The sequence below is a fragment of the Sinohyriopsis cumingii genome, chromosome 16, assembly GCF_028554795.1.
Source record: "Sinohyriopsis cumingii isolate HCF-2022 chromosome 16, ASM2855479v2, whole genome shotgun sequence".
Classification (NCBI taxonomy): domain Eukaryota; kingdom Metazoa; phylum Mollusca; class Bivalvia; order Unionida; family Unionidae; genus Sinohyriopsis; species Sinohyriopsis cumingii.
This window is the reverse complement of record NC_142976.1, coordinates 63,878,637-63,905,527: the sequence shown is the minus strand read 5'-3', so window position 1 is coordinate 63,905,527 and position 26,891 is coordinate 63,878,637. Positions and strand designations below refer to the sequence as shown.

Genomic DNA, 26,891 nt, shown 5'->3' with positions numbered 1-26,891 from the left:
TTGTGAAGTATATATTTATTGTGAATCTACGGAGAAATAGTCTGAAATCCATTCAAAAATGGAATAGCAAAACAAACGAATTAGATCAAGACTTTATATCTTAACAAAATCAGATCAGTAATGAGCCACATCAAGAATTATTGAAAAACCACTGCATGTTAAAACTTTTTTCTGTAAATTAAGAGACAGATGTCTGAATCTCAGATCATATAGAGCAAAAAATGATCATACACTGTATCATGAAAGAATATGTGCCTTTTGCAATTCCGATGTTGAAACCGAATTTTGTATGGGTCTGCTCTGTGCACGGCATTTAAACCTCCAAGTCAGCTACGTGTATCAAGTTATTTTAATTTACACCGGTCTAAAGGAGTATTTAAACTGATGTACAAAGGATAAAGAATTACATATTAAAGGAATTTTGTAAACTTGTATCGTTCACTTTAAATACAAACAGAAATTTCAAGATTCAAGTGTGTGTGTGTGTGTGTGTGTGTGTGTGTGTGTGTGATTTGGATTTTTAACGTATCTTTAACAACGTTTCAGTCATATCGCTACGATGTCTGCAGTGTGACAGTTTATAGTGATGTCTAGCACTGGGGCATCATGTCTCAGACACGTAGCAGAATGTCCCACCCAGTCACATTATCCTAACACCAGGCTGACCAGTCCTAACACTAACCTCTTAATGCTGAGCGCCAAAGGAGGCAGCTGTTATTACCATTTGTGTAAGTCTTTGGTATGACTCGGCCGGGGATGGAACCCACGACCTCCCGCATCCTCAAGATTCAAGTATCATAAGCAATACATAAGAATTTATATCACTCAGTATACAATGGCAAAATCTGAGTAAACCCAAAGTTTAACATAGGAAATGTCTTTCTCCATGATAAGTTTGTGACGTATTGATATGAATGTTCACACCGCTAGTAGACATTACTTTTAGTGTTGTATATTTTTGCCTGGTTTATAATTCGCGCTTCGTCGGTTTCAACTATGATAACGATAGTTATCAGTCAATCACCGAAACAAAATGTGTTATGTGACCGGCATTTCTTGTTTCAAAATCCTCGTTTACATGCTCCCTTAATATAATATAAAAAATAAGACAATTACAACCTTTTCATTCACAAAATAATCGTTGTCAATATCATGTAATCAAAATAAAACGTTCTTCTACCTTCCAATCAAAATTAAAATATTCCTTCGGCACATTTAAGAATGATTTTTTTTTCTTCTCTCAAACTTCACTCAATCATCTTGAAAGCTGTAACAAAAGGAATTTTATTGTCTTTCTCCATAGCTACGACTCTCATCTCTGTGTCACCAAATATAAATGCAGCCACGACTGAACGCATCTCCTTTGTTGGGTTAGGTATGACGATATTCAGGTCGCCAAGAAACCGACATCCGGGGTCTGTAATAAACTTGGGCTCCTTTTCATGTGATGTGTACACCGCAATTTTTAAATCTTTTTGGAACTCTCGTGCAGTACCGTACGCCTGAGTTACTTGGTGGCCACTTTTGACTTCTGTATCCATTGTGATAAAAGGGCTGAAAACATCTTGGCATCTGGCTTTTCCGTCGACGTATACTTTCTTGCTCTCTGGATGTTGTCCATCTTCAAAATCTGGATCAACTTTCACGCCATATGTGTAGCGTAATATTCTGGATTGGATCTTTTCCGGAAGTCGACCAAAAATTACAGCTCCATTCACAATAGAGATACTAGCATCTTTCGGGATTATCACCTTCAAACCGTTTTTGTTGTGGAACTCCCCACGCATAACATCCTGGACTAAGGGTGACTCAGAAAAACCGCCCACCATAAGAATTAAAGTGACATCCTTTCCAGCCCCGTTTGACAGCATAGACTTGACGTGGTCGACTATATTTGCGGTGACTTTGTGGAACAAACCGCGCATCAGATCCGGATGAAGACGGATTTTGTCGGAGATCACGGTCAAACTCTTGCTATGGACGGACTCAGCAGCGCAGGTTTGGAAGTCATTTTCATTCATCTCTAGACATATTTCATTCAGAGACGCGGGAAGCTGTAACAATAATTATAAAGTTATATTATTAATTGATAAACGACTATTAAGCATCAAATAATTTCAAAAATACACTTAGTCATTACACACATGGTATCAAGGACCTATTTTGAAATCTGGAACAGGGCATCGAAAACTTGCGTCCGTTCGAATATAGACCTTATCTATTATAGACTTTATATATATATATTCCTAACAAGATAGATCCAATTTCACTGTTGTTATTTTTCTAAGTATTTACGTAGAAAATTAAATCCACGATTGGTAATTTCTTAATTTGTAGCTCACTTTCATGGGCATTTCCTTTATTTCCCATTTTTGCTCACTAATAAACGGTCACTTAATTATTTTGTCCTCGAATAAACTGTCACTTAAGTACTTTGTCCACGAGTAAACCAGCTGTCACTTAGTTACTTTGACCACTGTAATGTATACTTGATTTATATTATGTCTTCATTTTCCCCATGCTTATATATATATATATATATATATATATATATATATATATATATATATATATATATATATATATATATATATATATATATATGTATATATATATATACATATATATATATATATATATATATATATATATATATATATATATATATATATATATATATATATATATATATATATATATATATATATATATATATATATATATATATATATATATATTGTGTGTGATCGACCTTAGACAATAATTGAGTTTAGGGCCTACCTGACTACTCACATCTTTTGATTATTTTGTTATAAACAACATATTACATAGTTAATATTTCTCTGTGATTTTAGATTATATATTAAGATCATTATTAATTTGAGGTAAACATTTTTAAAGGTGTTGAGTTCAAAATCTAGCTTTATTATTAAGAAAATGTTCGAGAAGCAAGTTGTTTACGAGTCTGATGGGAAAATTACTCTCATCCTGACTCTGTTATTGTGTCTTAGCTTTTTATATAAATGTGGTTTACTTAAGAATTATTCATTCTTATCTTAGCATCCGAATTGGGATCAGTCTAACTGTTGTGTTCAGTTTTTATTTGAGAGGATTTATTTATTAAAAGTATTCACTAGATTTACAAAGTGCTCATTAATATATCTTGGACTATATCACTATTTTGGGATTACTGTGAATTCATTCAAGGACATTTTGGATTATATCATTGAGATACATAACAACTGTTGACACATTGCCACATTCCAGGCTATTGGTATATTACCACGTTCGAAATTGGAATTCATTCAGATCACCACTGGAAATTCAACTGGAACTCTAAACATTTTGACTTGTGATAGAACTATTAGGACTATTTGGGATTTAATTCTCTATACTGTAAGTTCTTTTTAAATTTGCACAAGTTTTGATTTTCGCACTTTTCTGTTACTTAGTTTAAGACAACAGAATCTTAACACCACTAATAAACTACCCGTCACTTAATTAATTTGTCCACGAATAAAATGTCCCTTAAAATTACTTCGTAGGAGTTGATAATACTCTATACCTCATTTCACATAATAAAGGAAAAGGAACGTATTATGACAAAATGATTGTATTATATGCAAAATATCAAGATAATTTTGTACTTACGGGAGTTTTACTTTATAGAACGTCTGCAAAGATTGTTTATTTATTTCTTATTTTGCAATCGACGTCTTTACATATGCGTAGGATATCGTCCAAATCTGTAACCTTTTCTACTTTCGAAAGATGTTGTTGATCATATGGTTACATGTAACTCACAGTTCTGACATTTGTTCAAAACGTTTCGATTTAATTTACACGGTGGAAAAATGTCACGTATGAAACAGTTATGTGGCGGTCTACACATGAGACACACGTGTGACATACGAAAATTTCAACATGTAAAATTTATAAGATTCGCGTGAGTCTTCCTTGTAAACGTATGAATAAATTAATATTTCCCATGTAAAAATAATGTTCAGGTCATGCATTCATGAGAATCATATGTAAGAACCCACATGTGGGTTTTTTGGTATAAATTGTAAATTCTCCTAAAAATATTTTCAGACAACATCTGTTTTAAATATATATCTAATATTCTCTGTTTTAAGCAATCTGCAAAAATGAAACAAAGGTCAAGTCGGCAAGGTCAAAGAAAAGTTGTCTAAAATCATGTAGTCAAATAGACACTAAAGTCCAGCCGACTAACAGATTTAATGGGAAGGTTATCGGTTTGTATAAGTATTCGCATTAAAGTGTATCTGTACTAAGCAAGATTTTAAAGCTGTAAAATGCAACCTAGCCTCATGATGTACAATATTTTTGTTTTTATTATCAATTTTATTATTATCAATTTTATTAGTGAACTTAGAATCCTTGAAAATAAACCTTGAGATGATCCCTGCTTATGCAAACCAAAAATGTCACAAGTATTCCTTCAGATTTGTATACATCTGTATAATTAGCCACCGAAAGCGTGTGGGGGGGAGGATATTGGCTTTGTACTGTCCGCCTGCCTGTCACACTTTCTTGCAAGCAATGTAGGTAAAACGACGATAATTGAGTCAAACCAGACCAAATGTTATATTTAGATACAGCGTACTTGCGTGGGTTCAAAGACCAAATTAGGTTCTTGCAATTTTTCAAGCACATTTTAAAACCTTTTCGACTCTGACTTTAGATTGCAAAATCGTAAGTATGCAGAGGCAAAAACAACTTGCATTAGAGAAATTAAATTTGATATGCATATTCATATTATTACGTACTTAAGTTGATTATATCTTCAAGCAAATATAAAACATTTTCCTGTCTTTTTCTCACAGATTTTTAAACTATTTCAAATAAGTTTTATAAGTGGCATTCGAAGACAATGGAGTCGAGATCAGAGGTAATGACTGTTGTTATTTATATCTCTATTATATGTCTTAAGTTTCATGATTGTATATTGTAACGGTCATTTAGTAAATAACGTATTAAATACTAATTTTTCTATAAATGCAGATTTGTACTTTAAGATCATGGCAATTTATTAAAAAAATTACATTGTTCCAAGTTAGTTTTCTGTACTTTTTTTGAAGCAAACATGTTATTGACATTTAAGATCAGGTCATGTGTTTTTTTTAAAAACTATGGTGACCTAATTCCTGATCGGCTAGCTGCTAAAATAATTTACCTTTTTGACAAAGTTAGATTGATCTAGAATGAGCATTCAGCTCTCATCCGTTTCTGTATTATGTCTTAATTTTTATATATAAGGAATGATTTTCTGAAAATTAATTATTCCTAGCATACGTAGCATGATCTCCAGACATAGAGGAGTAATTTAGCTGTAATCATTTCAGAAGATTTATGTATTTCAGTTATTCACTGGAATTACAAGGGACTCCTCAGTATAATAAAAACTACAAGTGATTAGATCATGTATTGTGTAATTACTATTTATCCAAATATTTGTTTTTGGTGGCACTAAACGGATATTAAATACTGCTTAAATGATGAAACTAATCAACCATAAAGTTTGGATCTCATTCAGTAACAGATATCTTTCTTGCTGCACACTTCTGTGAGAGTTCCTAACCGGACACGATCATCAACATAAAGAAAGGACATAAGGATACCAGTCGATGTTATTATACACGTTATATTTAATTGCTTTTCTACGGCAATTGTAGATTTAAGTAGGACTCTAAATGATCGTCTATTTAATTAGGAGTTTTTAAAGTAGGACTCTAAATGATCGTCTATTTAATTAGGAGTTTTTAAAGTGACTTTCATCCGACGACAATTAATGTTTGGACGTGAACATCCGTTACCTGCATTAATTGTAGACTTTATAAATTTGGGGCTTTAATTTTAATTCAGCAATTCAACACTGAAACAGTCTTGGGGGATTAATACGTTGCATCTATTAATATGTGGATCAATGTCAAACATCAATAGTAACTAGTATTTTTACCCAAAAATGCATTTTAATGTCCCAGATTTCAAGAAATATTTATTTAGGAGAATGTTCATAAAAACATAATCATTAAACTTAAACTAAAATGTTCTCTTCTTGCGGTCTAAATATTATCAGCAAGGGTGTAAGGGTGTAATGAAGTCAAGCACGCTGTATCTCTGAGTGCCAAAATCACGATCGTACATGTATATCCCAGGTGTCATACTGCATTGGCTTTATTGTTTGAATGTTGCCTATTTATACATTCAAATGCTTTTTTTCATAATCCATTTCACCCATTTTGTAAAAATTAAATTTTTTGATTTAAGTAAATCTAAATATATAAACATGTTTATTCACATATACACATCATATATTAAATAAATTTTTTACGTCATTTAGGGGTTGAGTTGGGACGAAGAATAGCTTTTTTTAAGAGTTTTTAAATAAAGCCTTTGTCGGTATAACCTCTTACCACAAGTGCTCAAAACTAGTTGACATCTGGTAAGCATATTTATACGAAAATGTACGATTAAAGCAACTCTGCTTTATTTAAATATGTGCTTCGAAATATTTAAGCCAAGTTTACTTAAAACCATATTAGCACAATATGTTTTACGTGGTACGCATGCGTTTCGAGACACATAACTATCGTGGTTCCTTTGATATGGGATACATGCAAATATAATGCTTACGATCTCCATGACCTTCATGGATGTCTCGTGTGTGCAATTTTTGCCTGTCATTTTATTGAAAAAATGCATACTTCTTGCCAGTATCACGAAGAAACTTGATACAATTCTGATTTTACTTAACGAATCATATAAAGCTATCCTACGGCAATGAAAGGTGGGAAATGTTCGTCAACACTACGTCACAAAGACGATAAGTTGACATTTTTAAAGGCGGAAGACGCCTCAGTTCACAGAGGAGTTTAGGCGCACGCGAGAGAGAGAGAGAGAGAGAGAGAGAGAGAGAGAGAGATTTGGATTTTTAACGTATCTTTAACAATTTTTCAGTCATATCGCTACGATATATGTAGTGTGGCAGTTTATATGGATGTCTAGCACTGGGGCATCATGCCGCAGACACGTGGCATCATGTCCTACCCAGTCACATTATCCTGACACTAGGCCGACCGGTCCTAAACACTAACCTCTCAATGCCGAGCGCCTACCATCTTTATAAGTCTTTGGTATGATTCGAACCCGCGACCACCCGCAGCCGATGTGGTTAGAGAAAAAGAAAAGAAAAGAAGGCCTCAATGTAAAGAAGTAAGCGCACCGTACCACCAAATTGCAACGTATTAAACCGCCAACTGCTTATTGAACTTAATCATTTTAGTATTGATGTGCGACATTTTTTTCCTCTATTCACTCGAAAACAATTTTCCCGTAATAATAATTAATTTTGAATTATATTTAGATTTCATTGTTAGGAGGGAAAAAAATCTGCATTTGTTTAAAATAAAACATACTAGACCAAGTCATCTGTCTATCTAGTTATCTATTACATTTTGAAAATTAGTCTGTGCCGAAGTAACAACTATAGAAATAAACGTTTTGTATGGTTTGATTAGCGACAATGTCATGAATTCAGGACTTGTTGCCTTGCGTACGCTTACCAACGTTTTAATATAGTAAAAGCCTAGGTTCTTGGAGTAAACTGCACAAATCTGAGAACGTTTATCAAATCTGACACCCTTATACACTGATTTATCAAATCTGACAGCCTTATACACTGATTTATCAAATCTGACACCCTTATACACTGATTTATCAAATCTGACAGCCTTATACGCTGATTTATCAAATCTGACACCCTTATACGCTGATTTATCAAATCTGACAGCCTTATACGCTGATTTATCAAATCTGACACCCTTATACACTGATTTATCAAATCTGACAGCCTTATACGCTGATTTATCAAATCTGACAGCCTTATACGCTGTTTTATCAAATCTGACAGTCTTGTACACTGATTTATCAAATCTGACAGTCTTGTACACTGATTTATCAAATCTGACAGTCTTTTTCACTGATTTATCAAATAAGACAATCTTGTACACTGATTCATTAAATCTGACAGCCCTATACACTGATTTATCAAATATGACATTCTTAAACATTGATTCATAAAATCTGACAGCCTTATGCACTGATTTATCAAATCTGACAGTCTTGTACATTGATTTATCAAATCTGACAGTCTTGTACACTGATTTATCAAATAAGACAGTCTTCTACACTGATTTATTAAATCTGACAGCATTATGCACTGATTTATGAAATCTGCCAGTCTTGTACACTGACTAATCAAATCAGACAGCATTATACATTGATTTATAAAGTATTTCCAGTCAAAATTCATCTCTGTGTAATTTCGTTTTACACTTTTGAACTGAACTTTAAGGCAACGGAGAACGGGGACCAATATATCTTGGCAATAGACATATGCGGCAATCACGACGACTTTTCGCGTCCAAACTAGAGACGCGAGCATTTAAAACTACTCGGCCATATCATTCCAACTGCACAGTGGATTTCAGTCAAGTTTTGATATATATTTTCCATTCGCTTATAATATTATTCAAGGCAAGCATGAGAAAGAAAACTAATTTTCATTTAAGAGCACTTTGAAAAAACAATCAGATCCCATAATTTTAGTTTAATCTACAAAATATTTTACTTCGCATTACCTTTATATTTACTGTATCCTTGGTTCCCATACTGATATTCCTCTTGGCCGACTCAAATTCTCTAAGGAGATCAAGGTTATCGTACACCTGTGTGCTCCTGAACTTCTGCATCACAGGGCCTCCCACTATGCTAATCAGCAGGTTATAGAAGGCCACGTCTAATTCCGTCCCTCCCCATGGGCCCCCACTGGCTTTGGATACCTCCCTTAGGCCACCTCCTTGAAGCTTCTCGTGTATCGTCATATCCGCAGTGCCACCTACGATTGATACAAATGCAAGTACTGAATGGCGCTTATGAACCGCGATGATTTAATTTTTGCTGTATAAATGGACATAGGACACAGCGCCAAAAATTAAAAATCAAACAATGTTATACTGTAACATACAGAGAACTCAATTTACAGCCACACACTCTCCTACGTTGCGTATTATGTACATAACCGCCAAAATTTGGATTGCTTATATTTATAGTTACATAGGACAGGTTTTAAATAAGGGTACTCTTAAGAGATCTCTCATTCCACTAAGGTGAAAATCCTGTCTTTATCCTTTTTGAAATCAGCAGGTTTAGAGCTTTATTTTTAAGTTCTGGCCATATTATTCTAAGCAATATTGTCAAGGTATTATTGAAGTGTTCTTATTTGCGTAATTGAACACACTCTTGCACATTATTTATATATTGCGAATTGAATTTTATTTCAAATATGTGGTGTTTCTAGCGGAAAAGACCGAGCGTATAGCGGATAAAGCACATGGGAGATAACTCAAACTGGCTGATAACGTAATGAAAACCCATGTATATGGTGCTTTATAAGACAACTAAATATTATTACAGTGGAACCCGTATATGACGAAGCTCCAAAGATGAGAGAAAACTATTTTCGATAGAAAAAACTTCTTCAAACGATGTTGTTCTTTTATTCAGACCCAGATTGGTACTTTCTTTCTATAAAAAAAAAAAAATTCGTTAAATCTGAGTTCCTTTGTAAATGAGTTTCACTGCACTTGAAGAATCGGCTACATATTACCAAGCAGTAAATGTTGCTAAATATCCCATTTTACTCACGTGCCTTACTAATAGTTACAACAGCTTACATACGAACACTGCAGTCTCAGCATTGAAAACGAGCATGTCAAAGGTAAGAACATTGCATGTGTTATATTATGAAAAATAAAATCATTATAATGTCAAAAAATATATTGCACATTCTTGGTCGACAGATGTCTTGAGACTAATATCTCGTCCATTTGCATAGCTCGATGATATAAAAAAAGAGTTGCTTTCTACCATTATTTATGTGTGCTAAATTTGATCTGTTTATATCAACGTTATTCGCATTGGTAGATCACTGTCGAGAATGTACAGTCAATAACTCATCTTCTTTATGTGCACTCTTCCTCTGTTGGAGGAGGAAAAAAATGTTTAAAAATGGATACAAAGTGGTGTTGAACCAGTCCGTAGGACAGAAATCAACATTTGGTTCTGTGTTCACATTTCTTAGTATTCAAACAATTCTTTGCATACCTCCAAGATCCAAAACCATGTACTTGGTCCCTGGAGGTGCGGAAGAAAACTGTACATTGCCACCTTGACTATTTAACTTCTCAACCGGAAGATACTGACAGAAAAGTGATGCGGCTTCCGGTTCCAGAGCTATGTTTAGTTGTCCGGATGGAATTCCTGCCTGTTTTTTTTTAAAAACAGAAACGTGCTGTGAGATTTACATGCTGATTTCTGAAAATAGTGATAAACACAGATGAATGGAAAAGGAAGCTAAAAGGCCCATGCCAAATTGTATTTAAACAGGAGCGAACCCTGAGAGACAGAGACAGAGACAGAGAAAGGGGGGGGGGTAGACTGTTCTAACTAAGGAACATTATCATGACAGATGGATCTAATAAGGAAAGGTAAATGGAGACCGGTCTAATTTGCAAGTCATCTTTCAATTCCCGTACATCAACATTTTCTGACCTTTTCTGCGGCCTCCCTCATGAACTGTTTGGCGGCGTCACTCCAGATGGCCGGAACAGTCAGCACCCAATGGATCTCCGTGTCCTTGACACCTGTTCCCTGCTTCTCTAACATCTGAGTCATATGTTGTTTCAAGCTTCTTATTGACATGGAGAAGACGTCAATGGCGGCCATCTTCTTACCGGTTTCATCTTCTATCATAGACGTTTTCTTCAACCCCTGAAATTTGTAAGAAGTCCCGCTTGAGATTATAAACAGTTAACGTGGTAAGAGAGCATTCATTTCATAGAAGAAAAATATATCAAAAGTATATTTCGTGTACACTAAGACCCATTTCTGAAAAAAATGAGTTGGTGTTCGAAATGCGTGACGAATGAAGCGATATTCGTAAAACCACGGTCACCGGAGCAAAGCGGATGTGTACGTGTTTATACGTTCCTCTTCCGCGTAAGGACAAAAAAAAGGTCTCATACATTTCGACAAATCTGATATTAGCAAGGGTGGATTGGTATATAAATATAAATACTTGCAGTTTCAGACTTAGATATGCAGATGTATTCTCTCTCTCTCTCTCTCTCTCTCTCTCTCTGTCTCTCTCTCTCTCTCTCTCTCTCTCTCTCTCTCTCTCTCTCTCTCTCTCTCTCTCATTTCAACAACCATTCATTTGTATATTAAGTTAGATATTTATGATGGCATCTTTAAAAATACGAAAGCTCTTATTTAAACATAAGTGCCTACTGCGGGTACGGGTGTGAGTGAGGAGGCCCAAAGTATCCTCACTGCTTGTCTTAAGGGACGACTGAGTGGATTTATACATGTTTGCCATTGGTTGCATCCATATGGCACGACATATGGATGAGCTGGAGCGTTGGTAGGGTGACCAGGGGTAATCGTAGGGTGAGCTGGAGAAAGCGATCTGAGAAGATCGTAGGATGAAATGAAGAAATCAAAAGGTGCGCTAGAGTAGTAGTATTACTACAATTCACCTTACAATCTCTCCAAATTGAACATACGATTATGTGAGAAGTTACTGTACGTTTGTGTCTGAAAGGCAAATTTGGTCAATTCGAAAACCTGAGACAAAAGTATAGATGTTATAAACTGTCCATGCGAAAATGCACCTTTCTTGATGATCCCTACAAAAAGACATACCTCTCCCTCTTGTAGCTTCATCTTGAATCGGCGAAAATAGTAATACTTCTCGTTTTCTCCATCCATGCAAAGGTTGGCATATTTCGTCTCGGCTTCAAATCCAAAACTGTCAATTTCCATCTTTTCATTCAGCAGAAGAACTGTTGGAGTTTTCATTGACATCAGATTCCTTTTCCCGCCATTCCAGGCTTGTGGCGCAGATATTTTTGTTGGGTCGCGAGCAAAGTCGTGCTTGAATTGGAACGCATACCCTGAATATGTCGTCCCAAAGTCGATGGCAATTACCAGCAAGGCGTCTGCTCCTCGTTTGGCCATCTTTCTGTCATATTTATAATGAACATAAAATTATCACTTCTAATATCTATTCATCTCATCGATCAACCTATCTATCTAACAATCTAACTACCTATCTAACAATCTACCTATCCCATGCTGGCTGATGAATAACAGAAGCAAATTTTTCATCTGGGATTTGTCCCGTAATAAAGTTCCAGCCGTGGTCTTGAACTTTTTAATAGGGGGCGGTTTTTGACCGATAAGTAAGCTTTTGAATTTTAAGGATATTACTCTCTTCTGGGTTTATCTTTCTTGTACTCTTTTTTTATTTTTTGGGATACCTAAACTTACTAGGCACTGTATAGCCATAATTGTGTTGATGTGGCGTTAAAATATATACTATTTATTGTTACGAGTCTATGCTCTTAAAATAAGTAACAGAAAATAGTGAAAAGCAACAAGCTTTGTAAAATTTAACAAATAATATATTTCCCTAGATCACAAAGTAAAGATGTAATAAAAAGGAACTTATGGTATTATTAATTAAATCCCAGATAATCATACACAAGATAATCAGACACAAGTCCTAATAATTTCAAGTGCTGAACAGAATTCAGTAGAAATCCAAATTAAATCCGAAACTGAAGGTGCTAATGTGTCTGTTGTAGCTTGTATAATGCTGATGTGTCAACAGTCTTTTGTTGAATCACAGTAATATAATTCCAGGGATCGGGAGGCATAGATCGAGTAAAAAAAACTTGTTAAAGTCTCTCAGATTACATACTAGGACATACTTGCTCGCTTGGGTTTTTTGGTTTACATAAGCAATGCGTTTATATATAAATCCGAAACTGAAGGTGCTAATGTGTCTGTTGTAGCTTGTATAATGCTGATGTGTCAACAGTCTTTTGTTGAATCACAGTAATATAATTCCAGGGATCGGGTGGCAGAGATCGAGTAAAAAAAACTTGTTAAAGTCTCTCAGATTACATACTAGGACATACTCGCTCGCTTGGGTTTTTTGGTTTATATAAGCAATGCGTATATATGTATATATATATATATATATATATATATATATATATATATATATATATATATATATATATATATATATATATATATATATATATATATGAATGTCTTTCTTTCCGTCCTGTTTTGAATGAATAATAAATCTGTCCATTCCAAATTTACGCGTATTGTTGTTTGAGTTCTTTTTCAAAACTTGAATTTAAAGGTCTGCCTCTGCAACACATATCAGGTTTCTGTTTGTTTTTTCTTTTATTTTTTCTTCACAAATAAGGATACTGGAATTGAATTATATGACATATACTTCACTGTATGGCAGCTGGAGCTGTTTGTTATTACATTTTCTGAGACATGTATGGCAGTTTGAGCACTTTTTATTACATTGTCTGAGACACATACAAGTCATGCAGATAATATAGCTTTTTTTTAAATAATTGCAAGGTCGCTTGCATGTTAATCCTTTCATCTCTGAAAGCACATCTCAATTTTATCAACAAGATAAGGTGGGGGCGGGCGGCTACTTAAGGATACATGGTTCGTTGGTTATTTTGTTTGTTTTGTTTGTTTGTTTCTTTATAAATGGCACTTTTAACACATTATAGATTCATGCCAGGACATCACATCCGGGCTTGCCTGGCTGGGTATCGGACTCGCGATTAAGCTACTGCAGCTTCATGCCAAAGTAAATTAAAAAGTGATAAACAATTAACAAATTTCAGTCGAAAATGAAGCACCTCTAATTATGCACTGTAAACATGCAGAGAGAGAGAGAGAGAGAGAGAGACAGAGAGAGAGAGAGAGAGAAAGAGAAAGAGAGAGAGAACAAATGATTGCAATAACAATAATGTTATGTTTGCACCTCTAATATAGATTCCCATAATTTCATTGAAAATGTTATCATAATTTGGGGAAACACCCAATGCGTGTTTGAAAATGCATAACTAGAGTTGCTTCAATTGCTTGCCGTGGCAAATGCCCACGCATTTTTTTCCGATTTCGCTTTTGGACCATCATTCAAAACCCACCACCACCAACCCCCCACTACCCTTTCGGACTGTGACCTATCAATCGCCACCCAAAAATCTACGGAATATATTATATACAAAACTCCCGCTTTTGAGAGAGAGAGAGAGAGAGAGAGAGAGAGAGAGAGAGAGAGAGAGAGAGAGAGAGTTGTGGAGTTAACATGGATGGAACATGTTAAAATTAGCAATTGTGTAAATTAAAAAATAATCGCATGCCCAGCAAATTCTTTAAATACTAAAACAATTCATGGATCTTATTCAGTAGCGCAACTAGGGTTGGTGTCACCCAGTGCGATAACTGATTGTGTCACCTCATGGACCTACTTCCTGCACAAATTTTTTTTTATTTTTTTATAGACAGTCATTATGGTGTCACCCCCTCTCATGCTGTCACCCGGTGTGGTCCGCACTCCCCGCACCCCTGGTGACGCCATTGGTCTTATTTACATATGAAGTTAATTTACTTCCTTCTTCACCTCGTATGGTGAATGAAATCTATTACCATATCCAAAGTTGAATCAATATATAGCGTAAGAACCCAAAATGTTTGATCGTTGATTAAGGGTGAACTTACTGTATAAAGAAAGGAAAGACAGAACAAGCAAAAATACATATTGAAGTCATAAGATAAATAATTACCCATTACCAAGTACGCTTCCTTGGAATTGTAGCTTGAGGCTCTCTCACTTGAGCGAAGGGATGTTTTGTCAGGAGTTGTTGTTCTTGACTATTCGTAATCATTTACGCGATACTGTCTATATCTCGTGGGTTTTTCATATACAGTACTAGGAATGAATTAATCTTCATGCATTCTTGGTATAAAGCTCACACAGCTAGTAGTAAGAAAATATTCCTTTTGTTTAAGCTGCCAAGAGGCAAAAAGCGTTTTCTTTCTTCTTTATCCTCGTGTCCTTTGCTATCGGAGAATAACAAAAATGTTATACCCAGTCCCTGAATGTATACAGAATCCTAACTCCAATCTTTATATTTATCCACAAGGAAGCAGCTGATAATGAAAGGACAAAACAACATATATTATAATGAAAAATGCAGCGATGGATGCATATATTGATTTGTAGGGATAATGTTATGTATAGTAGTTGATAATCGAGAGAGAGAGAGAGAGAGAGAAAGTCCTCACAAGTGAGTTATCTCTGATAGTAAATTAGGTTTAGTTCTTTATTAAACCGGAAAATTATTTTGAAGCTTTAAATTTTACTCATATTATTACTAGTCATTTTCTTGTCTCTCCCTGACTGAAATCATGTTGTCAGCTATGCTTACAAAATTATTACACGTTTCTCTAACGCAGCAATAAAGTAATTTTGTACCCGTGCTATTCTAAACACTTATACAAGTGTGGTATATCTACCGACATTCATCAAATTACAGTCAAAGTGTAAAAAAAATAATAAAAAAAAATATAAATAAAAAAAAGCCAGACAGATGGATAAAGTTCAAATGCAACATCTGCCAGCAAAACGTCGTGCAGAATACAGATATTACTGTACATTTTCAACGAGTGCAATAGTCTCACATGTAGCAAACCATTAAACTGGATGCACCATCCTTTTTCTTACATTAAACTACATCTTTTTCACAGTTTCAAAATCTGAATGAAATTGTTGTTTTATTATAGTCTTTTACGTCATCTCTCACTGAAATATGGCCGCTAATGACTTAAAGCTATGTTAAGGTTGATGATTCCAACAATGTTTCATTTTAAGATTCTACTCTTAGATACACTTCTCACGGGCATTAAAATGTCTTTGTCCTTGTCTTGATTGACTACTCTTAGATGTACCAAAGGTTACAAAGTACCGTGCATGCTCTCTTATAAGTGAAATCCAGCTGCAAGCAGCATAGACCCCAATCTAATGCGCCGGCAGATTTGGGTCTATGATGCTTTTGCTGTTGTACTCGACTTATAAGCGAATATATATAGCATATTGTCTCTGTCCGATATCCTAGTTATCTAATTTAACTCAAACTGACGTGTGTCGGCCATTGCCTCTGACATACTGCAAGAGAGCGACAACTCGCTTGACATTCTGAAAGAAGTCAAAAATGAAAATTAAGAATGGCGTTTTTTCTCTCTCCAGAATGGAGATTGATATGACACACCCTAATCATTTTTTTACTTCAATCTTTGAATTTTCTTGAAAGAATTTTTTTCTTCTTCATGTTATGAAAACTAATTTCAGGTTGTTTTGAGGAACGAAATGAGACTAATGTCTGTCTAATCATGTTTATTTGCTAGTATTCTGGTCCACCTAAACACGTTTATGATTATCTTTCAAATTTGATTTTGAACAAAATGGGGGTTAGAGTAAGAACTGCTATTAAAATGAAGCCTTGAATTCAAAGGTTAGCTGGAAATTGGAGGGTGGCTGAAGCCTTCAATAAATTAAATAACAATCTATAAATAGATTACTAACAAAGACTCAGCAGCTCATCATCTCCAGATAAGAACGTTCTTTTCATGCAAATTGAACTGAAGAACTAAATGAACACTTATAGTTCTAATGTTTTGGATCCATCTATATTTGACACTTCTACCACCATCACCATGCACAAATGAAACGCTATCTTCTCTACATACTGACTAGGAAACGCCGGGATAAAGAATAAAAGTATGTTATCACAAATAAGACGTAGTATTGCAACGTAAGGCACTCTACAGAGTAGGTTTTCCTGTGAAGCAATTAAGGCGTACAATAGCTATGTAAGGAATTTTACAGAGAAAATTGTCCTTGGCTGCAAGTAAGACGTACAGTAACAGTGTAAGTCGATCTAAAGAGTTGGTTTTCCTGCACAGCAAATAAAACGCATATCTACTTCAGGCAGTCTTCAGTGTAGGTTTTCCTGGATAGCAAATAGGAAGTACAATGGGCAGTCTACAGAGTAGGTTTTCCTGGATAGTAAATACGACGTGCAATGGACAGAGTAGGTTTTCCTGGATAGCAAATAAGATATAAAATGGGCAGTCTACAGAGTAGGTTTTCCTGGACCGCAAATAAGACGTACACTGGGCAGTCTACCGAGTAGGTTTTCCTGGATAGCAAATGAGACATACAATCAATACATGAGGTAGTCTTCCAAGTATGTTTTCTTGGTCAGCAAATAAAACATATAACATCTACGTTAGGCAATCTAGAGAGTTGGTTTTCCTTACGTAGTAGATGTATTACAGTATTATTTAGCTAAATACCCTTAAGTCACAAAAATGATAATTGTACGAGATGGAACTTACTATTTGTCAAAGATTTTTCCTTTCTTGTTTCAAAGAAAAATTATTTCTTCCACATGTGATGGCGAAATCGCATAAATTTCACGTGCCAATGTCTCAGACTAGTTGGACGCATCGTGAAAAATTCCTGTATGGCACAACAATTTATGACTTTTACACTGTTACCAGAGCGATTGACTATTATTATTTAAAATTAAATTATTATTATTATTATTATTATTATTATTATTATTATTATTATTCAAAATTAAAATATTTTTATTCACATGTTAATTCGACAGGTATCCAAAATTATCAACATAAAAATTCTTACATCGCTCTGCTTGAAGAAAAGCAGTTTTCCTATAATAAGAAAACGTATGCGCACAGATTCCGACAATGCAATGAACAGAGTAAACTATTCGATCACTGCAGATTTAAAAGCAAACTTGACTATTATTTTGCATAGCAACAAAAGGTTGTTTGTTGTTTCTAACTTATGGAAACTGAGTTGCCTAATTTTTGCTCTGCAGTTTCGTTGTTACTATATATAGTCACCTGACAACTTCAATCATAAATTTAAAATATTAAAACTTACAAGTTATCCGGTATATATTTGCTATATATTTCAGCAGCCAAATTCGAACGTGTTCTCTTGCAAAACGGTGGAATGTTCTTACAAAGTAGTGGAACAGACAACTTCAGCATACGTTGTTTTGAAACCAAACCATATATCGCCGTTTAAATGGGTTATTTTATGATAACCAAATCAAGCCATACATATTGGATACAAGTGATGAATTCAATCAAATGTACATCTCAAGTAATTGATGAGAAAAGTAAACTATTCCAAACTTTTTATATATTTGAATCATCTCTGTTATGCATACACATGATTTCCTCAACAAGTCAGTTATGATATGTTGAAATGATCTGATAAAAAGATCCATGTTTTTTGACATAAGAAACAAGATAAAATCGGACATGGCGCTGATCGTTTCTAGACGTCAATTAACAGCATTTGCAAAACGTATCATTACATGTTTCATCGATTTCGAATTAAATCTCAGTCAGTGGTTGAATTCCTTTAAACAGGACATTATACACGATACAATACAATACAATACAATACAATACAATGCACTATCATTTATTGGGGAAAAACAAACAAAATAGAAAAAATATATAAATTAGAGCATTTAAAACGTTTATAATGTGAATTTAATTTTACATATCTAATTGGTCATCAGCAAAAAAATATTTTAGTATGAACAGAAAATGATGGCAGAATGGTTCTGTAAGTGCGATATTACTTATATTTCCTGTCGCAATATTTAGGTGAATCTGTCTGTTCACACAGATCGTATTAAACAACCGAATTCTGTAAAACTGTAAATACTTATGTCAACAAACCAAGGATCGTAAATAAAAAGAGACGAACACTTATTCAGTACCTGTATCAAATGTCAGGGCACTGTTTATGCACGCATAGACATTTACTTTGAATAAAGTTTTGCTAATAAGGCATGTACGAGACATGGTATTATTCCAAAATGCACGATTTTTGTGACTTACTTATTATGTATTATATGAAAATCAATTTTTGTAAAGTAACAGAAATGAGTTCTTTCTATTATGTTATTTCTCTATCCTAAGACATATGTTGACATAAATTTATACTCGACCATGTCTCAAACCAGTGAGTCATCAGATCTGTGTAGACCTATAGTGAGTACAGTGAATCTAGGCTCTTTCTTAACACTGTTTAAAGGTGTGTTGTTGTTTGTGTTTTATCCAATAACCAATCATAAGGGCAAATCTATTCTAAAACAAAGAACTCCATTATATTAAACAAAATAAACCATATCATAACTAAAACAGAAATGAAAGTTTTAATAAAAACAGAAAGATTCCTTTTACATATAGCAAGTGCTTTATATATATATATATATATATATATATATATATATATATATATATATATATATATATATATATATAAGAAAATAGCTTCAGTATATCAAATGAATACAGTAAGACTGAACACATAAATAACTCTAAATTTCTATAACATACAGAAAGAAATTTAATATCAAACGTTAAATACGTGAGAAATGTTACATATCAAAAAGCCAAATTAGAAGTATAATATATAAAAAAACATGATTGCTATATTTAAACTTTGAAGCTAGTTATATTCTATGGATACTGGAGTTACTTTGCGATCCATGATCACATAAGAACATTTATAATCATAAAATTTAAATCGGAGATTATCGATCTAATTTATTTACAAAAGAAAATGTATAGACTGATTAACCATTTGGCAACAAAATATATTATCTTTTTAATTAATCACTTTAACTTGGAATTGTGATTGGGAATTTCTGACTGGACAACAGATCCCTTTTGGTGGGAGGGCAACCAGAGGTTTCAGTCTGGTTGTTTAACGGGCAACTATTTTTTTTCCCCCTAAAAACATTCTAACCTTTTCAAGTAGGTTTAAGTCATCAGCTTTTGGTGGGAGGGCAACCAGAGGTTTCAGTCTGATTGTTTAACGGGCAACTATTCCCCCCTCCAAAAAAAAAAATATTCTAACCTTTTCAAGCAGGTTTAAGTCATTAGCTTTTGGTGGGAGGACAACCAGAGGTTTCAGCCTGGTTGTTTAACTGGCAACTATTTTTGTCCCTTAAAACATTCCAACCGTTTCAAGTAGGTTTAAGTCATCAGCTCAACGCTTGCATGTTCATCATCGATCTATAAAATGTCGGGCATTATTGTGGTAGCAGCGAGGACACCATTTTTTATATGAAAAAGTCTTTTTGCAAGATCGATTAGAAACGAGCATCAGTTGTACCCAGCGTTAGCTCTAATTTTTTGGATGCCGTGTGCGCAGAAAAGTTATTATGTACGACATTTCAGAAGCAGAATACAAATGTGTGTACAGTGCATGTTACCAAAATAATGTAGAATAATAATACGTCATTTCGTGGCGCCATTTGATATTTGTAAGGTTTAGTACGCCAAAATACGCTAAATAGCTGCACAGTGCACACACACATAGGCGCGCACACACACAAAATCATGTGCGCTGTTTGTTTTCTTTAGTTCTTTAGTGCGCTAGTTTCACGCACTCTGTGCGCGCGCACACGCGCACGGCTTAGGAGGAACATTGGTTGTATTACCCCTTTAATTCGTGGTTCATACCGCTAGCTCTTTTTTATGTTTGGTTTTTATAAAGTTGCCTGGTTTAATATATATATATATATATATATATATATATATATATATATATATATATATATATATATATATATATATATATATATATATATATATCGACGATGAAGGTGAAGATATAAAATGTCAAAGCGAATAGATAGATTATATTAACTGTATGCATTGTATGATCATTTGTTTTATTTCTTTACATGGGCACTTGATAGTGTGCATATATAGCATGTTCTTCTGTTACCAATGAACATTGTAATGATGTTCGAATCCAAAACACATTTGTTTTACACATGTAAGAGCACACTATGCCCAACCTTTCATTAGGACATCACTCAGTCATCTTGAAAGCCGTTACATAAGGAATTTCACTATCTTTCTCCATCGCAAAGACTCCCAGCTCTGTGTCACCAAATATGAATATAGCCACCACAATACGCTCCTCCTTGCTTGGTTTCGGTATGATGATATTCAAGTCGCCAAGAAACTTGCATCCAGGGTCTGTAATAAATTTGGGTTCCTTTTCTTGTGACGTGTACACTGCCAGATTTACTTCACTTTGGAATTCAACAGTAGTATTGTACACTTCGATTACTCGATGACCCTTTTTGACTTCTGTATCCATCGTAATAAAAGGTTTAAAAACACCCTGGCACCTAGCTGTTCCATTGACTATGACTTTCTTGCTCTCTGGATGTTTTCCGTCTTCAAACTTCGGTGTGAGTTTCACGCCGTACGTGTAACGCAGTACCCTAGATTGGATCGTTTCCGGTTTCCGACCAAATATCACGGCTCCATTCATAACCGAGAGACCGGCATCTTTCGGGATAATCACCTTTAATCCGTTTTTGCTATGAAATTCCCCACGCATTACATCTTGAACGAAAGGAGACTCAGAAAAACCGCCCACCATTAGGATTTGAATGACCTCCCTTCCCGCACCTTGTGACAGCATTGACTTAACATGGCGGACGATGTTGTCGGTTACTTTGCGGAACAGGCTCCGCATCAGTTCCGGATGAAGGCGAATTTTGTCACTCAGTACGGTCACAGTAGAACTATGGACGGAATCAGTCACGCAGGTTTTAAAGTCGTTACCCGTCATTTCTCTACATATTTCATTCAAGGACGCTGGAAACTTTAATAATACGTAAATAGCGATATAAATGTTTGACCAAAGACTAGTGTTGTTGTTGACATGTTTAGTTATTACCGATATCATGAAAGAAAAGATTGTTTTCTCAATTCCATAAAGGAGTTTTTAAACCTACCCTTTATCAGCGAACAATTGTTTCCGTATAATAATGGCATAATCTTTGCAAAATTGCAAAATTAAATAGGCATTTTAACTGTTGGAAATGATTCTGTTCAAATCGCCTGTCAAATTATCTAACCAGTGTTGTTTTTAAAGTATTTACATCATTTGATACACTTCATATGTGCTCAACGTCTATGGTATTATTTTAACAAAATATTTATATTAAGAACATATTTCTGAGGAATGGAACCCATTTATGATGAAGTTCCAAGGACAAGTATAAATGATTGGTATTTCAAATCATTAAAAAATGTTCAAAACGTTTCCCATAGTTTTATTTTGTTTTAAAAATATTTATATCATGGTACCTTTAGATTTATTTTGTCCTTGGTTTCCATATTGAGATTCCTCTTGGCCGACTCAAATTCTCTAAGCAGATCAAGGTAATCGTACACCTGTGTTTTCATGAATTTGTGCATCACGGGGCCACCCACTATGCTGATCAAAAGTTGAAGAAAGGCCGTGTCTACCGCTGTCCCTCCCCATGGACCCCCGCTGGCCTTACATACTTCCTTTAAGCCTCCTCCCTGTAGTTTTTCATGTATCGTCATATCAGCAGTACCACCTAAAATTAATATAAATATAAATACAGTATAATATAAATACAAATAAAGTATGTCGCTTTTTCGTATTAGCAAAGATTGGAATTAGCACAAGAATTAAAACTGTCAATACTATGCTCACATATACATGTATAAAGAATTCGCATACTTTTCATCCAATAACGCAATAAGTATTTCCCACCAAATATTGCCCAAATGAGGTAACCGCCAAATCTGGCATCGTGCTTGCTAAGTACTATACAGTACTTTACAAAACATCTGAATACTGGCGCAGGTGAAACGTTTATAACGAAGCCACAAATACTGGTGAAAAATTTTGTTATGGAAAAGCTTGTGTAGGCGAAATCGAATAGAATGGTAACTCTATAATTTAGATCTAAATCAATACTTCGCCATATTCCGATTTCGCCAAATCTAAGCTTCTCTGTTTATGACTTTCTTGGGAACCTTGTTCTTTTACGGCACAATTTATATTACACAATATCATGTGAGTTAACTTTCAATAATTTACATACGAACTCATTTTGCGGCAAAGAACATCATTAACAATGGCAATACATTTATGTGTGTTTTTACTTTCAATAAATATGAATATATCTTTAACATTCTTGATAGACAGCTTTCAATCGTTGAAAGACTGATAGCGCGTCATTGTTTATTGTTCGACTATATAAAGAGTTGTTATCCACTTTTCACCATCAAGATGACAGTTAAATTCGCTCTTTTATTTACGTAGCAAAATTTATTTGCAAAGTTAGTTCACTGCTCTCAAGTTCTTTTTGTGATTATCTCACTATTTATATATATATTTATATATATGTGTGTGTGTGTGTGTGTGTGTGTGTGTGTGTGTGTGTTCTGAAAAGCAGTGCAGCAGATAATTAACAACCGGTGTCATTATAGTCACCATACCTCCAAGATCCAAAACCATGTACTTGGTCCCGGGAGGTGAGGCAGAAAACTGTACATTCCCACCTAGAGAGCTGAATTTGCCAACTGGAAGATACTGACAGAACATTGATGCAGCTTCCGGTTCCAGGGCTATGCATAGTTGACTGGATGGAATCCCAGCCTGTTTTTAACATGAAAAGTCGTGTGGTATTCAACTATTTCTCTCTGAAAATCACGATGAACATAACGGAATCGAAACTAAGCGATAAGACATATGATAAAGAATTACAATTTATAACCATCGATGCCACTATACTTGGCATATATATATATATATATATATATATATATATATATATATATATATATATATATATATATATATATATATATATATATATATATATATATATATATATATATATATATATATATAATAAAGACACTCTAAAAATTACAATAATATGACAAACAGATGCAAAGATGTCAGACAAGATTGTTATACCTTTTCCGCTGCCTCCCTCATGAACTGTTTGGCGGCGTCACTCCAAATGGCAGGAACAGTTAGCACCCAATGGATCTCCGTGTCCTTGACCCCTGTTCCCCGTTTCTCTAACATCTGTGTCAGGTGCTTTTTCAAGCTCACTATTGACAGAGAGAATACGTCAATGGCGGGCAGCTTCTTACCCGTCTCATCTTCTATCATGGAGGTTTTCTTCAAACCCTGAAATTTAACAAAGACTGCTGGTAATGGTTTCTGTAACATGAGAGAAAAAAATTCTTTTATTCGGGCACTGTTCTTTTTAAAGAGGTTACTACTTGAGAAATGAAGTCACATTTTAATCGAAGCAAAAATGATCATGAGACGATTAGAGAAATGATTGTTTTTATTTTCATTTGGGCGACTTAACGACTCTTCTCTCTCTCTCTCTCTCTCTCTCTCTCTCTCTCTCTCTCTGCCTTCTAACTATGTCATCGTTAGTCCCAAATTGATTCGTGGTGGGTGGGTGGGTGCAGTAACCGTACCTCATGTTGCGTAAACAGTTACAGCTGATTATCCAGTGTATAAACTTGTGTTTTATTAGCAATTTGTTCAATTATCGGGCATTTTGCTAAATGTACCTTTAAAACAAGATTCAGTTCAATATTTAAACAAAATCATTCACGTGACAGTTCGCTGTGTTTAAGTTTAAGCGCATGGTCTAATCTCAAAGACAATATAATAATGATAATTCGGCTTTATCACTCAAAAGCGGTGTAAGTTAACCCTCGAGACGATTTCAAAATCACCATGCCTTCAGAATCATTTTGAATTGTCACGTGGAATTATAAGCATGTTCCAACTTACCCATGAGCCGAAGTTGGAAACAAACTTTTGTACAATTTATAAAAAAAGGACTTGAACATGTCAGATATTATTCTAGGAGATAATAGAAATAGACTTCGGATTCCTAACGATCATCCACTGGTGTTGAGTGTGGGTAGAATAGCCACTGTCAATCTGGACTATCCTTTAACACATATTTTTATAATTGAAAATGCGGAATGGAAATATTTCTTGGTGGGGGTGGGTACTATTGCATATGATAATGAGGCACGTCATTGAAAAGAATTAGGCCTGCTCACGTACTTCGAGTAGTTATATTGTATTAATTCATTTAATGTTTGTTTTTGTTTTTTTGCTTTGTTTTTCCCAACTAGTCAGAGTTTTACATGCACCAAAATAGTATTCATATTTTTCTTTGAGAGAAAAACTCTTTACCTTTTAATTCATGTATATAAATTATTATTACAGTTTGTCATGCATGATTCAGTCTCCATATTAGCCTGATCAGCATACGAGGAGAAAATCGTTGTCAAGAAAAGAATAGCCAAGCGAATTATTTGAAAACTTTTATTTACAAATACAAGTTGATTTCGTTAGGCGCTAACAGTTAATGTATATTTATTTTTTCTTTGGTTTAAACTCTCATGATACATTTGCATATCACCTTGAAAAGGTGTCCTACAGAAGAATCGAACACTTTTCCAAAATAACAGGAAGACAAAATATCATGTTAACGAAAGTGTTGGCGAAAACGTTTGAAGTTCTGTGGAATTTGTGCGCTCTCTCTCTCTCTCTCTCTCTCTCTCTCTCTCACCTTTTGCAATGTTTCGATAGTGTATATTGTGCTTAATTACGGCAGCTGTGCTTAATTAGCCAGCAGGTTCTTTTCCCCATTTTCTTATTTACTTTTAGCACAGCACAGGAACATTGTGATCAATCTTTCTTACAAAAAGGAAATTAGATTCCTCAGTAAACAATATATATCCAGGATAAATTTTCGAAACAATATTTCAAAAGGCTTTCCCACGGCCAAGGTATCACAACACCTTTATGGTTGCGAAAAGTCAAGTTATTGTTCTCTGTTACACCATTTCCGCGTATGCCAACATGCCATAAATGATGCTGAATGAGTTGTAAAGGCGCTGCTGACTATTTGGACGACTGTAACCATGACAAGGATGTAACCGTCGGTAAGTATTTGGTGACCTTGGATATGATAGACTGAGGTCACTGTTTCGATTAAAGGATACCAGAGTATGACACGTGTTTGCTGGGGTGGGGTGAGGAAGGGGACTTTTATTAACTTGCAGTTCGTACACTGAAGGAAGCTAGCGAACATGCTGCTGTTATCGTTGTTGTTACATTACCACTTTAGTTGGTAAAGAAGAGAATGTTTTATTCATTAATTCTTGGCCTGAAAAGTGAATTTGGTCAATGCCAAAAAACGCACTCAGCTTGATTTCTCCTTCGAAAAGACCTACCTCTTCTTGTAGCTTCATCTTAAATCGGCGGAAATAATAATATTTCTCGTTTTTATCATCCATGCAAAGATTGGCATATTTATCCTCGGCTTCGAATCCAAAACTGTCAACTTCCTTCTTTTCATTCAGCAGAAGAATGGTTGCAGTTTTCAATGACATCAGATTACTTTTCCCGCCATTCCAAGCCTGGGGTGCAGAAATTTTTGTCGGGTCGTTAGCAAAGTCGTGCTTGAATTGGAACGCGTACCCTGAATATGTCGTCCCAAAATCGATGGCAACCACAAGCAAAGCGTCTGCCCCTCCTTTTGCCATCTTTCTGTCATAATGGTATTGAACATGAATTTAATGAGTGAGTTCCAATATCTATCTACCTACCTACCTACCTACCTCGTTTAGCCATCTTTCTGTCATAATGGTATTGAACATGAATTTAATGAATTCCAGTATTTATCTATCTATCTATCTACCTACTATCTATCTGTATATCTATCTGTATATCTATCTATCTATTCATCCATCCATCGATACATCAATCCATCCATCCATCCATCTATCTATCTATCTATCTATCTGTCTGTCTGTCTGTCTGTCTATCTATCTATCTATCTATCTATCTATCTATCTATCTATCTATCTATCTATCTATCTACCGATTGTCATAATTTCTTGTATAATATTCTATAAATATAAAATACTTTCGTGGGGTTTTCTGTTGTTCTTGTTTTAAGGTA

General features: G+C 34.7%; 1 protein-coding gene across 1 annotated transcript; it reads right to left on the bottom strand.

Annotated features, from left to right (window-relative positions):
• On the bottom strand, nucleotides 1–26,488 carry LOC149780587 (uncharacterized). Its single transcript, XM_089936220.1, has 10 exons — nucleotides 26,161–26,488; nucleotides 23,858–24,076; nucleotides 23,374–23,533; nucleotides 22,207–22,463; nucleotides 20,916–21,718; nucleotides 11,788–12,106; nucleotides 10,636–10,854; nucleotides 10,189–10,348; nucleotides 8,664–8,920; nucleotides 1–2,054 (listed from the first exon to the last, which is right to left on the bottom strand). Exons 1-10 carry the CDS (start codon nucleotides 26,470–26,472, stop codon nucleotides 1,248–1,250), a joined length of 3,513 nt encoding a protein of 1,170 aa, XP_089792346.1. The 5' UTR covers nucleotides 26,473–26,488; the 3' UTR covers nucleotides 1–1,247.
• Nucleotides 26,489–26,891: the final 403 nt, after the last annotated feature.